The sequence below is a fragment of the Petromyzon marinus genome, chromosome 70 (assembly GCF_048934315.1).
Source record: "Petromyzon marinus isolate PM22_M1 ecotype Great Lakes invasive population chromosome 70, UKy_Petmar_22M1.pri1.0, whole genome shotgun sequence".
Taxonomy (NCBI): domain Eukaryota; kingdom Metazoa; phylum Chordata; class Hyperoartia; order Petromyzontiformes; family Petromyzontidae; genus Petromyzon; species Petromyzon marinus.
In genome coordinates this window covers 317,326-331,747 of record NC_133736.1, presented here as the reverse complement: position 1 = coordinate 331,747, position 14,422 = coordinate 317,326, and the positions used below count along the sequence as shown (strand labels likewise).

The 14,422-nt window shown below is 48.3% G+C and overlaps 1 protein-coding gene across 1 annotated transcript; it reads left to right on the top strand.

Annotated features, from left to right (window-relative positions):
* The first annotated feature begins 713 nt into the window (after positions 1–713).
* LOC142906750 (uncharacterized) lies at positions 714–9,353 on the top strand. Its single transcript, XM_076055163.1, has 4 exons — positions 714–916; positions 2,983–3,078; positions 6,964–7,025; positions 8,943–9,353. The coding sequence occupies exons 1-4, from the start codon at positions 850–852 to the stop codon at positions 9,336–9,338; spliced, it is 621 nt and encodes a 206-aa protein (XP_075911278.1). The 5' UTR covers positions 714–849; the 3' UTR covers positions 9,339–9,353.
* The last annotated feature ends 5,069 nt before the right edge of the window (positions 9,354–14,422 follow it).

The following is a 14,422-nucleotide window of genomic DNA, read 5'->3' as shown; positions in this document are numbered from 1 at the left end:
TTTGTCTCTGCGGCCTCCTTGTCCCAACGCGTTGACGTCACTACTGCCCCCTCACACACCCCTCCTCCACCGCGTTGACGTCACCACTGCCCGCCCCTCCCCCAACGCGGTGACGTCACCACTGCCCGCCCCTTTCCCAACGCGGTGACGTCACCACTGCCCCCCCCTTCCCCAACGCGGTGACGTTTCCACTGCCCCCCTCCCCCAACGCGGTGACGTCACCGCCGACATCGACCACCCCCTCCATCTGAGTGGAGTTTGTCTCTGCAGCCTCCTTGTCCCAACGCGTTGACGTCACCACTGCCCCCCTCCCCCAACGTGGTGACGTCACCACTGCCCCCCCTCTCCCAACGCGGTGACGTCACCGCCGCCTCAAACCCCCCCCTCCCACTATCTGAGTGGAGTTTGTTCTCTGCGGCCTCCTTGTCCCAACGCGTTGACGTCACCACTGCCCCCCCTTCCCCAACGCGTTGACGTCACCACTGCCCCCCCCTGCCCCAACGCGGTAACGTCACCACTGCCCCCCCTCCCCCAACGCGCTGACGTCACCACCGCCCCCCCTCCCCAAACGCGTTGACGTCACCACCGCCCCCCCTCCCCCAACGCGGTAACGTCACCACTGCCCCCCCTCCGCCGACGCGGTGACGTCACCGCCGCCCCCCTTCCCCAACGCGGTGACGTCACCGCCGCCCCCCTTCCCCAACGCGGTGACGTCACCACTGCCCCCCCCTCCGCCAACGCGGTGACGTCACCACGGCCGCCCCCACCATCTGAGTGGAGTTTGTTCTCTGCGGCCTCCTGCCCCAACGCTCGACTCCATCCAAAAAAAAATCTCTCTCGCAACCCGCCATGAGCAGCAGCGCCGCCGCCGCCTCCTCCTCGACTTCCAGGGTGGAGAAGATCGACATGTCCCTGGGTGAGTCGACAACAACAACGGCGGTGGTGGTGGTGGTGGGGGGGTCCCCCCTGAGGCGAGGTCGCCCTCTCCTATCCAAAGCTCTCGACAACGGCGGCCGTTTGGAAGGATCGGGAATCGAATCGCGCTGTCGCGCACACCGCTAACCCGCGTTCGATTCATACGTGGCGTTCAACGCGGGAATCGGTTTTTACCGAATCGCGTGGCGTGAATCGGTTGCCGCGTTGAAAGCTATTGAAGGCGGGTATCGATTCGACGGGCGGTCGAGGTAGCGATTCTTGAATCGACAGTTGACGCCAACCCGTGCCATCGATAGTCTTGTTAATCCTTAGGGTATTAATATTAATAATTATCATTAGAGACTTAATTATCGGAAGCGTTGCTTTTGGAGGATATAAATCAACGTTGTGTAATGTTGTAGGAACACAACTCGTGGAGCCAGACTCCAATAGGGTTTCGTTTTTACTCTTGTGAGGCCCACGGAGCCAGACTAAGGCTCTCAAAGGGTTCAGTGGGCCCCCCCGTTCACTCGGCTTGGGATGTGGCAGTGGAAAAACTGACCCGTGCCATCCTGGCCCCAACACAGGCCTGGGATGTGTGGCGGTGGAAAATCTCACCTGTGCCGTGCTGGCCCCAACACTGGCCTGGGATGTGTGCCAGTGGAAAAACTCACCCGTGCCATCCTGGCCCCAACACTGGCCTGGGATGTGTGGCGGTGGAAAATCTCACCCGTGCCGTGCTGGCCCAACACAGGCCTGGGATGTGTGGCAGTGGAAAATCTCACCTGTGCCGTGCTGGCCCCAACACTGGCCTGGGATGTGTGGCAGTGGAAAAACTCACCCGTGCCGTGCTGGCCCCAACACTGGCCTGGGATGTGTGGCGGTGGAAAATCTCACCCGTGCCGTGCTGGCCCAACACAGGCCTGGGATGTGTGGCAGTGGAAAATCTCACCTGTGCCGTGCTGGCCCCAACACAGGCCTGGGATGTGTGCCAGTGTAAAAACTCACCCGTGCCGTACTGGCCCCAACACTGGCCTTGGATGTGTGGCAGTGGAAAAACTCACCCGTGCCATCCTGGCCCCAACACTGGCCTGGGATGTGTGCCAGTGGAAAAACTCACCCGTGCCGTGCTGGCCCCAACACTGGCCTGGGATGTGTGGCAGTGGAAAAACTCACCCGTGCCGTGCTGGCCCCAGCACTGGCCTGGGATGTGTGCCAGTGGAAAAACTCACCCGTGCCGTGCTGGCCCCAACACTGGCCTCGGATGTGTGCCAGTGGAAAAACTCACCCGTGCCGTGCTGGCCCCAATACTGGCCTGGGATGTGTGGCAGTGGAAAAACTCACCCGTGCCGTCTTGGCCCCAACACTGGCCTGGGATGTGTGCCAGTGGAAAAACTCACCCGTGCCGTGCTGGTCCCAACACTGGCCTCGGATGTGTGCCAGTGGAAAAACTCACCCGTGCCGTGCAGGGCCCAACACTGACCTGGGATGTGTGCCAGTGGAAAAACTGACCCGTACCATGCTGGCCCCAACACTGGCCTGGGATGTGTGCCAGTGGAAAAACACACTCGTACCGTGCTGGGCCCAACACTGGCTCAGAATGTGCCAGTGGAAAAACCCACCCGTACCGTGGCGGCCCCAATTCTGGCCTGGATGTGTGCCAGTGGAAAAACCCACTCATACCGTGCTGGGCCCAACACTGACTCAGAATGTGCCAGTGGAAAAACCCACCGGTACCGTGGCGGCCCCAATTCTGGCCTGGATGTGTGCCAGTGGAAAAACCCACCCGTGCCGTCCTAGCCCCAACACTGGCCTGTGATGTGTGGCAGTGGAAAATCCGACCCGTACCGTGCTGGCCCCAACACTGGCCTGGGATGTGTGCCAGTGGAAAATCCGACCCGTGCCGTGCTAGCCCCTACGTTGACTTGGCTATGAATGTACCAGTGGGGACGGTGTTGGAGAACCAGACCCGTGACTCCCCCCCCCACCACCCCCCCACCACCCCCCCACCACCCCCGCGTGTCTCTAACCCGAGGGGTCTCCGCTGTGGCCCCTCCCCCTTAACAGATGACATCATCCGCCTGGCCCGCTCGCGAGCGCGGCAGCGGCCTGGTATGGCAGCGGCGAGTCGGAGGCCTCAGCCTGCGGCACAGCCATCACCAGGTGGGCAGGTGTCGTCAACGCATAAATAGTTTACTCATATACTCATAAATATACTCATAAATATACTCATATACTCATAAATATACTCATATACTCATAAATATACTCATATACTCATAAATATACTCATATACTAATATACTCATATACTAATATACTCATATACTCATAAATATACTCATAAATATACTCATATACTCATAAATATACTCATAAATATACTAATATACTCATAAATATACTCATATACTAATATACTCATATACTCATAAATATACTCATAAATATACTCATATACTAATATACTCATATACTCATAAATATACTCATAAATATACTCATAAATATACTCATATACTCATAAATATACTCATAAATATACTAATATACTCATAAATATACTCATATACTAATATACTAATATACTCATAAATATACTCATAAATATACTCATATACTAATATACTCATATACTCATAAATATACTCATAAATATACTCATATACTAATATACTCATATACTCATAAATATACTCATAAATATACTCATATACTCATAAATATACTCATAAATATACTAATATACTCATAAATATACTCATATACTAATATACTAATATACTCATAAATATACTCATAAATATACTCATATACTAATATACTCATATACTCATAAATATACTCATAAATATACTCATATACTCATAAATATACTCATATACTCATAAATATACTCATATACTCATAAATATACTCATATTCTCATAAATATACTCATACATATACTAATATATACTAATATACTCATATACTAATACATATACTCATAAATATACTAATATACTAATAAATATACTCTATACTCATAAATATACTAATACACTAATATACTAATACACTAATATACTAATACACTAATATACTAATACACTAATATACTAATACACTAATATTGTAATGCACTAATACACTAACATACTAATATACTAATACACTAATATACTAATAAACTAATACACTAATATACAAATACACTAATATACGATTACACCAATATACTAATACACTAATATACTAATACACTAATATACTAATACACTAATATACTAATAAATATACTAATATACAAACACTAATATACTAATACACTAATATACTAATACACTAATATACTAATTCACTAATATACTAATACACTAATATTGTAATACACTAATACACTAACATACTAATATACTAATAAACTAATACACTAATATACTAATACACTAATATTGTAATGCACTAATACACTAACATACTAAAATACTAATACACTAATATACTAATAAACTAATACACTAATATACAAATACACTAATATACGATTACACCAATATACTAATACACTAATATACTAATACACTAATATACTAATACACTAATATACTAATAAATATACTAATATACAAACACACTAATATACTAATACACTAATATACTAATACACTAATATACTAATTCACTAATATACTAATACACTAATATTGTAATACACTAATACACTAACATACTAATATACTAATAAACTAATACACTAATATACTAATACACTAATATTGTAATGCACTAATACACTAACATACTAAAATACTAATACACTAATATACTAATAAACCAATACACTAATATACGAATATACTAATAAATACACTAATACACTCATATACTAATACACTAATATACTAATACACTAATATACTAATAAATATACTAATACACTCATATACAAATACACTAATATACTAATACACTAATATACTAATACACTAATATACCAATACACTAATATACTAATACACTAATATACTAATACACTAATATACTAATACACTAATATACTAATACCCTAATATACTAATACACTAATATACTAATACACTAATATACTAATAAATATACTAATATACAAATACACTAATATACTAATACACTAATATACTAATACACTAATATACTAATACACTAATATACTAGTACACTAGTATACTAATACACTAGTATACTAATACACTAATATACTAATACACTAATATACTAATACACTAATATACTAATAAATACACTAATATACTAATAAACTAATACACTAATATACTAATACACTAATATACTAATACACTAATATACGAATACATTAATATACTAATACACTAATAAACTAATACACTAACATACTAATATACTAATAAATACACTACTACACTAATATACTAATACACTAATATTGTAATACACTAATACACTAACATACTAATATACTAATACACTAGTATAGTAATACACTAATACACTAACATACTAGTACACTATTATACTAATACACTAATATACTAATACACTAACATACTAGTACACTATTATACTAATACACTAATATACTAATACACTAACATACTAGTACACTAATATACTAAATTTTTATTTAAAGCTTTCGTGACTGCAGGGATTCATATTCTTGGTTCTTTCGGTAAAGTTACCACCGCGTAGAAGGGAAACAATAAAATAATAAAAATATAAAACAATAAAATTCTCACGACGTTTCGACTGCAACACACGCATTCATCATCAGGTGTGAAAACCACAGCAAGAAATATTTGAAAAAAGTGGCGGTGTTTTTAACGTTAGCACCACGGAGAGCGATTTGGCAGTTTGTTAAGGTGGACGAGTCCATCTATGTTCGGAAAAGAGGAGGGGGGGAGACGAAAATAATGGATGCTGTCTGAAAGCCACCGTAAGCGTGAACAATCAATTAAGACCCGAAATGGTTTATCAAATCCTTCCAATGATTGCTAAGCCAGAATCCATCTTCTCGGTCGAAATTGTCTCTGTGCTTGTATATGTGGATAGCCCCATGAACGAATCTCTCATGGTAGCCAGATGGCTTGCAGAGAACCTCTGTCTTGGAAAAGTCAATGTCATGTGAGCCTACTGAATTATAACAGTGATCTGCCACGGCCGAGGTGTTGGTCCTACCGTGTTTAAGGTCTGCTTTGTGTTCACGAATGCGGTCCGAGACATGGCGTTTGGTTTCTCCAATGTAACTACTGCCACAGAGGCAACTTAGTTTGTAGACACCAGGGTACTGTATGTCCGGAATCACATCTTTTACAGACGGAACCAGATCACCGATTTTATGTAATGTGTTGAAACGGACCTGGATCTTGTGTTTATTCAAGATTTTGGAGATCTTTTTTGTGATCCCCGCAATGTAGGGTAAAGTGATGGTTTTGAAAGGCTCCTCAAGAGGGTCCTTCTTCATGGTTTGAGTGATAGCTTTGCGGATTGTATAGTCGGAGTAACCATTAGCCTTAAGAGCTTGGTGTACGTGCTTGAGTTCACTGCCTATGTGTTCCTGGTCGGATATGCATTGGGCTCTATGGTGCAGAGTCTTGATGAGGGAATTCTTCTGTGATGGATGGTGGTGGGAATCCGGTTTCAGGTAAGCATCCGTATGGGAAGCTTTCCTGTAGACAGAGTGGCTCATTGAACCATCAGGTCTCTTTTTAATTAGGTAGCTTGCCATCTTTTTCGACATCCATGGTAAATCTGATGGCTGGGTGTATTGAATTGATGTGGTCGAGGAGTTGGCCTATGGAAGAGGTACGTGGATGACACTTTTGTCATCTGGCCACGTGGCCGGCCTGCTCTAGCAGCAGCTCAGGGGGGCGTTACATCCGGTGAAATATGAAACGGCGACATCGTTAATTTCTGAATAGGGTTTGCCGCACGTGGTGCTTGCCACCCACCCCCTCGTGTGCCATCGGCCTGCCACAACTTGCTCACAGCACTTGCCCCGACAGCGTGCGTAGGCTACACGGGGGTCCTTTGTCTTTGTGCTCGCAGCACCGAAGCGCGTGGCCGTGCGGACTGGGCTTGCTGCGAGGAGACGTGCCGTGCCTTACCGGGTACTCACCGCAAGAGTCGCCCACTCACTCACCCACTCACTCACTCACCCACTCACTCACTCACTCACCCACTCACTCACCCACTCACTCACCCACTCACTCACTCACTCACCCAATCACTCACCCACCCGCTCACTCACCCACCCACTCACCCACCCACCCACTCACCCACTCACCCACTCACTCACTCACTCACCCACTCACTCACCCACTCACTCACCCGCTCGCTCGCTCGCTCGCTCACTCACCCACTCACTCACCCACCCGCTCACTCACCCACCCACCCACTCACCCACCCACCCACTCACCCACCCACCCAGCCACTCACTCACCCACTCACTCACCCAGCCACTCACTCACCCACTCACTCGCTCGCCCACCAATCCGCTCACTCACCCACTCACTCGCTCACTCACCGACTCACTCGCTCACTCACTCACTCGCCCACCCAGCCACTCACTCACCCACTCACCCACTCACCCACTCACTCACTCACTCACCCACTCACTCGCTCACTCACCCACTCACTCACCCACCCGCTCACTCACCCACCCACTCACTCACCCACTCGCTCGCTCGCTCACTCACTCACTCGCCCACTCACCCACTCACCCACCCACTCACTCACCCACCCGCTCACTCACCCACCCACCCACTCACCCACTCACCCACCCACTCACCCACCCGCTCACTCACCCACCCACCCACTCACCCACTCACTCACCCACTCACTCACTCACCCGCCCACTCACTCACTCACACACCCACTCACCCACCCACCCACTCACTCACTCACCCACCCACTCACCCACCCACTCACCCACCCAGCCACTCACTCACCCACTCACTCACCCAGCCACTCACTCACCCACTCACTCGCTCGCCCACCCATCTGCTCACTCACCCACTCACTCGCTCACTCACCGACTCACTCGCTCACCCACTCACTTACTCGCCCACCCAGCCACTCACTCACCCACTCACCCACTCACTTGCCCGCCCACACGCCCGTCCACATGCCCGCCCACCCGCTTACCCATCCACCCACTCACACATCCACCTGCCCACCCGCTCACCCACCCACCCACACACCCACTTACCCATCCGTCCGCTCACCCGCTCACCCACCCGCTCTCCCACTCATCCACATGCCCGCCCACTCGCCCACCCACCCGCTCACCCACCCACTCGCCCATCTATCTGCCCACCCGCTTACCCACCCACTCACCTATTCACCAACCCACTCATCCACCCAATTACTTACTCAATTACTCACCCATCCGCTCATCCACTCACCCACCGACTCACCCACCCGCTCGCCCATCCGCTCGCCCACCTGCTCACCCACCCGCTCACTCACCCACTCACCCACCCAATAGCTCACTCAACTACTCACCCACCCACCCACTCACACACCCACCCACCCGCTCACTCACCCACTCACCCACCCAATAGCTCACTCAACTACTCACCCACCCACTCACACACCCACCCACCCGCTCACTCACCCACTCACCCACCCAATAGCTCACTCAACTACTCACCCACCCACTCACACACCCACCCACCCGCTCACTCACCCACTCACCCACCCAATAGCTCACTCAACTACTCACCCACCCACTCACACACCCACCCACCCGCTCACTCACCCACTCACCCACCCAATAGCTCACTCAACTACTCACCCACCCACCCACTCACACACCCACCCACCCGCTCACTCACCCACTCACCCACCCAATAGCTCACTCAACTACTCACCCACCCACCCACTCACCCACCCACCCACCCAATGAGTTGCGTGGGTGGGTGAGTGGCTGGGTGGCTGTGCGGGTGAGTAAACCCACCGCACCCCGCACCGTTCGAATGATCTCCACTGCCATGGGCGTCTCTCCTCCCTTGTCACCCGTGCAGACTCAGCTGATGCACAGGGCTGGCCGCTTGCAGCATTCTCGTCTGTGGCAGCAGCAGCAGCAGCAGCGGCAGCAGCGGCAGCAGCAGCAGACGCAGACGCAGAAGCAGCAGCAGAAGCAGCAGAAGCAACAGCAGAGACAGCCGAAGCAGCAGAAGCAACAGGGGAAGCAGCCGAAGCAACAGCAGCAGAGGCAGCGGCAGCAGCAGCGGCAGCAGCAGCAGCAAAAGTTGCAGCTGTGGACTAAACGCAAGCTGGGACAGCAGGGGCTAGCAGCTGTTCACGTGCAGCAGCAGCAGCAGCTGCAGCAGCTGCAGCAGCAGCAGCAGCTGCAGCAGCGGTGGAGGTGGAGAATGGTGTGCGGGCGGGCGACCTTCGGCAGGTATCGGAATCGTTGATTTTTATTGATTTGCTTTGTCTGACAAATTTAGACGTCCGATGAGCTATGAAGCAAATTTTGTGTAGCGAGTTAATACGGATTTTTATTTTATTTATCATTTTGATGGATCAGTGGCTTTTTCTTTATATATATTTTTTATGTTTTTTTATGATTTTGTATGTTATTTATTTATATTTGTTTATTTTTATGGATTTTTCCCTTTTTTTATTTTGCATTATTTGTATCTAAATGTAAAAATATAGTAAGCAGCTATTTATTTATTTATTCTCACTTTCATTTATTCATATTTATTTATTGTTATTTAATATCAGCAGTAATAGCAGTAGTAGCAGCAGTAACAGCAGCAGTAGTAGTAGCAGCAGCAGTAGCAGCAGTAGCATCAGTAGTCGTAGTAGCAGCAGTAACAGCAGTAGCATCAGCAGTAGTAGTAGCTGCAGCAGTAACAGCAGCAGTAATAGCAGCAGTAGCATCAGCAGTAGTAGTAGCAGCAGTAGTTGCAGCTGTAACAGCAGCAGCAGTAATAGCAGCAGTAGCAGCAGTAGCATCAGCAGTAGCAGCAGTAGCATCAGTAGTAGTAGCAGCAGTAGTAGTAGCAGTAGCATCAGTAGCAGTAGCATCAGTAGTAGTAGCAGCAGCAGTAGTAGTAGCAGTAGCGTCAGTAGTAGTAGCGGTAATAGTAGTAGTAGTAGCAGCAGTAGTAGCAGTAGCAGCAGTAGTAGAGCAGTAGCAGCAGCAGTAATAGCAGCAGCAGTAGCAGTAATAGTAGTAGTAGCAGCAGTAGTAGTAGCAGTAGCGTCAGTAGTAGTAGTAGCAGCAGTAATAGTAGTAGCAGCAGTAGTAGCAGTAGCATCAGTAGTAGAGCAGTAGTAGCAGCAGTAATAGCCGCAGCAGTAGCAGTAGTAGTAGCAGTAATAGTAGTAGCAGCAGCAGTAGTAGTAGCAGTAGTAGCAGTAGCAGCAGTAGCATCAGTAGTAATAGCAGTAGTAGCAGCAGTAGCATCAGTAGTAGCAGCAGCAGTAGCATCAGTAGCTGCATCAGTAGCAACAGTAGCAGTAGTAGCAGTAGCATCAGAAGTAGCAGCAGCAGCAGTAGTAGTAGTAACAGTAGTAGTAGTAGCAGTAGTAATAGCAGCAGTAGTAAAAGCAGCAGTAGTAACAGTAGTAGTAACAGTAGTAGTAGTAACAGTAGCAGCAATAATAGCAGTAGCAGCAGTGGCAGCAGTAATAGCAGCAGTAGCAGTAGTAACAGTAGTAGCAGCAGTAGTAACAGTAGTAGTAGTAACAGTAGTAACAGTAATAGCAGCAGTAGTAACAGTAGCAGCAGTAGTAACAGTAGTAGCAGCAGTAGTAACAGTAGTAGCAGCAGTAGTAATAGCAGCAGTAGCAGTAGTAACAGTAGTAGCAGCAGTAGTAACAGTAGTAGTAGTAACAGTAGTAACAGTAATAGCAGCAGTAGTAACAGTAGCAGCAGTAGTAACAGTAGTAGCAGCAGTAGTAACAGTAGTAGCAGCAGTAGTAATAGTAGTTGTAGTAACAGTAGTAACAGTAATAGCAGCAGTAGTTACAGTAGTAGCAGCAGTAGTAACAGTACTTGCAGCAGTAGTAACAGTAGTTGCAGCAGTAGTAACAGTAGTAGCAGCAGTAGTAACAGTACTTGCAGCAGTAGTAACAGTAGTTGCAGCAGTAGTAACAGTAGTTGCAGCAGTAGTAATAGTAGCTGTAGCAATAGCAGTAGCAGCATCATCATCAGCAGGATACGTGATTAAGCATGATGCATTGATGGTTGTGGTTGTGGTGGTGGTGACGGTGGTGGTAATGGTGGTGGTGTTGGTGACAGTGGTGGTGATGGTGACGGTGGTGGTGATGGTTGTGGTGGTGACGGTGGTGGTGACGGTGGTGGTGGTGACGGTGGTGGTGGTGACGGTGGTGGTGATGGTGGTGATGGTGGTGGTGGTGACGGTGGTGGTGGTGGTGACGGTGGTGGTGACGGTGGTGGTGATGAGGGTGGTGGTGACGGTGTTGGTGACGGTGTTGGTGACGGTGTTGGTGACGGTGCTGGTGACGGTGGTGGTGATGGTGGTGATGGTGGTGATGGTGACGATGGTGGTGACGGTGGTGGTGACGGTGGTGGTGATGGTGGTGATGGTGGTGGTGGTGGTGATGGTGGTGACGGTGGTGGTGACGGTGGTGGTGGTGACGGTGGTGGTGGTGACGGTGGTGGTGGTGACGGGTGGTGGTGATGGTGGTGATGGTGGTGGTGGTGATGGTGGTGGTGACGGTGCTGGTGACGGTGGTGGTGACGGTGGTGGTGGTGACGATGGTGGTGACGGTGGTGATGGTGACGGTGGTGGTGACGGTGGTGGTGGTGGTGGTGATGGTGGTGGTGGTGACGGTGGTGGTGATGGTGATGGTGGTAGTGACGCTACTGGCCAAGTTGGAGGCAGTCGCCTTCTATCAGCAACAGCGGAGGGTCGGAGGAGCGACGCTCACAACAACGAGCGGAGCGCGGGGCAGATAAAGCGAAGCGAGTTGGCACAGCAGGGGTCACAGGTGGTGGGGGTGCATCTACCAGTGGTCATCTCAGTCAGTCGACCCACGGCACCTGCAGGGTCTATCCCGTGACCTCCTCCTGCACCTAGCCTGGCACAGCAGTCAACCCATGGCACCTGTTGGGTCTGTCCCGTGACCTCCTCCTGCACCTAGCCTGGCACAGCAGTCAACCTGTGTCACCTGCTGGGTCTGTCCCATGACCTCCTCCTCCTGCACCTAGCCTGGCACAGCAGTCAACCCATGGCACCTGTTGGGTCTGTCCCGTGACCTCCTCCTGCACCTAGCCTGGCACAGCAGGCAACCTGTGTCACCTGCAGGGTCTGTCCCGTGACCTCCTCCTCCTGCACCTAGCCTGGCACAGCAGTCAACCTGTGTCACCTGCAGGGTCTGTCCAGTGACCTCCTCCTGCCAGCAGGGAGCCTTCGACACTTCACGTGACAACTTCAAAGTGCACCTAGCCTGGCACGGGCGCCAATGGCGACGTCACCGCCACTTAGTGGCGAATGGTGGCTGTTGTAGGGTAATGGCGGCGGTGATGGTGATGATGGTGATGTTGTTGGTGATGTTGGTGATGGTGATGATGGTGGTGATGGTGGTGTTGGTGGTGATGGTGATGTTGGTGGTGATGGTGGTGATGTTGATGGTGGTGTTGATGTTGATGGTGATGTTGTTGGTGATGTTGATGGTGATGCTGATGGTGATGATGGTGATGGTGGTGATGGTGATGATGGTGATGATGGTGATGATGGTGATGTTGTTGGTGATGCTGATGGTGATGACGGTGATGATGGTGATGATGTTGGTGATGCTGATGGTGATGATGTTGGTGATGGTGATGTGAGTGATGATGATGGTGATGATGGTGATGATGATGGTGATGCTGATGGTGATGATGGTGATGATGATGATGGTGATGATGGTGATGATGATGGTGATGCTGATGGTGATGATGTTGGTGATGATGATGATGGTGATGATGATGGTGATGCTGATGGTGATGATGGTGATGATGATGGTGGTGATGGTGATGGTGATGCTGATGGTGATGCTGATGGTGATGATGCTGGTGATGCTGATGGTGGTGATGGTGATGATGTTGGTGATGCTGATGGTGATGATGGTGATGTTGATGGTGTTGGTGATGATGATGGTGATGTTGATGATGGTGATGATGGTGATGATGGTGATGATGGTGAGTGATGGTGATGCTGATGGTGGTGATGGTGATGATGGTGATGATGGTGATGCTGATGGTGATGATGTTGGTGATGATGTTGGTGATGATGTTGGTGATGATGTTGGTGATGATGGTGATGATGGTGATGGTGAGTGATGATGCTGATGGTGATGATGGTGGTGATGATGGTGATGATGGTGGTGATGGTGATGATGGTGATGATGGTGAGTGATGGTGATGATGGTGGTGATGGTGAGTGATGATGTTGATGGTGATGTTGATGTTAGTGATGGTGATGATGTTAGTGATGGTGATGATGGTGGTGATGGTGAGTGATGATGATGATGTTGATGGTGATGTTGATAGTGATGATGTTGATGTTAGTGATGATGTTAGTGATGGTGATGGTGATGATGCTGATGGTGATGATGGTGGTGATGTTGATGTTGATGGTGATGATGGTGATGATGTTGATGTTAGTGATGATGTTTGTGATGATGTTAGTGATGGTGATGTTGATAGTGATGATGTTGATGTTAGTGATGATGTTGATGTTAGTGATGATGCTGATGGTGATGATGGTGGTGATGTTGATGTTGATGATGGTGATGATGTTGATGTTAGTGATGATGTTAGTGATGGTGATGTTGATAGTGATGATGTTGATGTTAGTGATGATGGTGATGGTGATGATGCTGATGATGGTGGTGATGTTGATGTTGATGGTGATGATGGTGTGATGATGGTGATGTTGTGATGATGTTTAGTGATGGTATGTGATGTGATTGATGGTGATGATGTGATGATGAGTGAGGATGATGGTGATGATGTTAGTGATGGTGTGATGGTGATGGTGTGATGTTGATGATGGTGATGTGATGTTGATGATGATGGTGATGATGGTGATGGTGATGATGGTGTGGTGTGATGGTGATGATGATGGTGATGGTGATGTGGTGAGTGAGTGTGTTGATGGTGGTGATGATGGTGGGTTGATGGTGGTGATGATGGTGATGATGGTGATGGGTGGATGTGGATGGTGATGATGGTGATGATGGTGATGGTGTGATGGTGGATGGTGATGTGTGGTGATGGTGGTGATGGTGTGATGGTGATGATGGTGATGGTGATTGATGGGTGGTGATGAGTGGTGATGGTGGTGATGTGGTGATGGTGATTGGTGGTGGTGGTGATGATGTTGATGATGGTGTTGATGTGATGGGTGATGATGATGATTTGGTGATGATGGTGGTGGTGATGGTGTGATGTGTGTGTGATGTGGTGATGTGGTGATGGTGGGTGGTGGTTGTTGTGGTTTGTGTGTTGTGTAGTTGGTGGTGATGGTGGATGGTGATG

What these genes read in the sequence shown, in the direction of transcription:
- LOC142906750 (XM_076055163.1), top strand. Translation starts at nt 850, where the DNA reads ATGAGCAGCAGCGCCGCCGCCGCCTCCTCCTCGACTTCCAGGGTGGAG. An exon ending in GAAGATCGACATGTCCCTGG is followed by an intron (nt 917 to 2,982) that starts GTGAGTCGACAA and finishes CCCCCTTAACAG; the next exon opens with ATGACATCATCCGCCTGGCC. An exon ending in TGCGGCACAGCCATCACCAG is followed by an intron (nt 3,079 to 6,963) that starts GTGGGCAGGTGT and finishes TTGTGCTCGCAG; the next exon opens with CACCGAAGCGCGTGGCCGTG.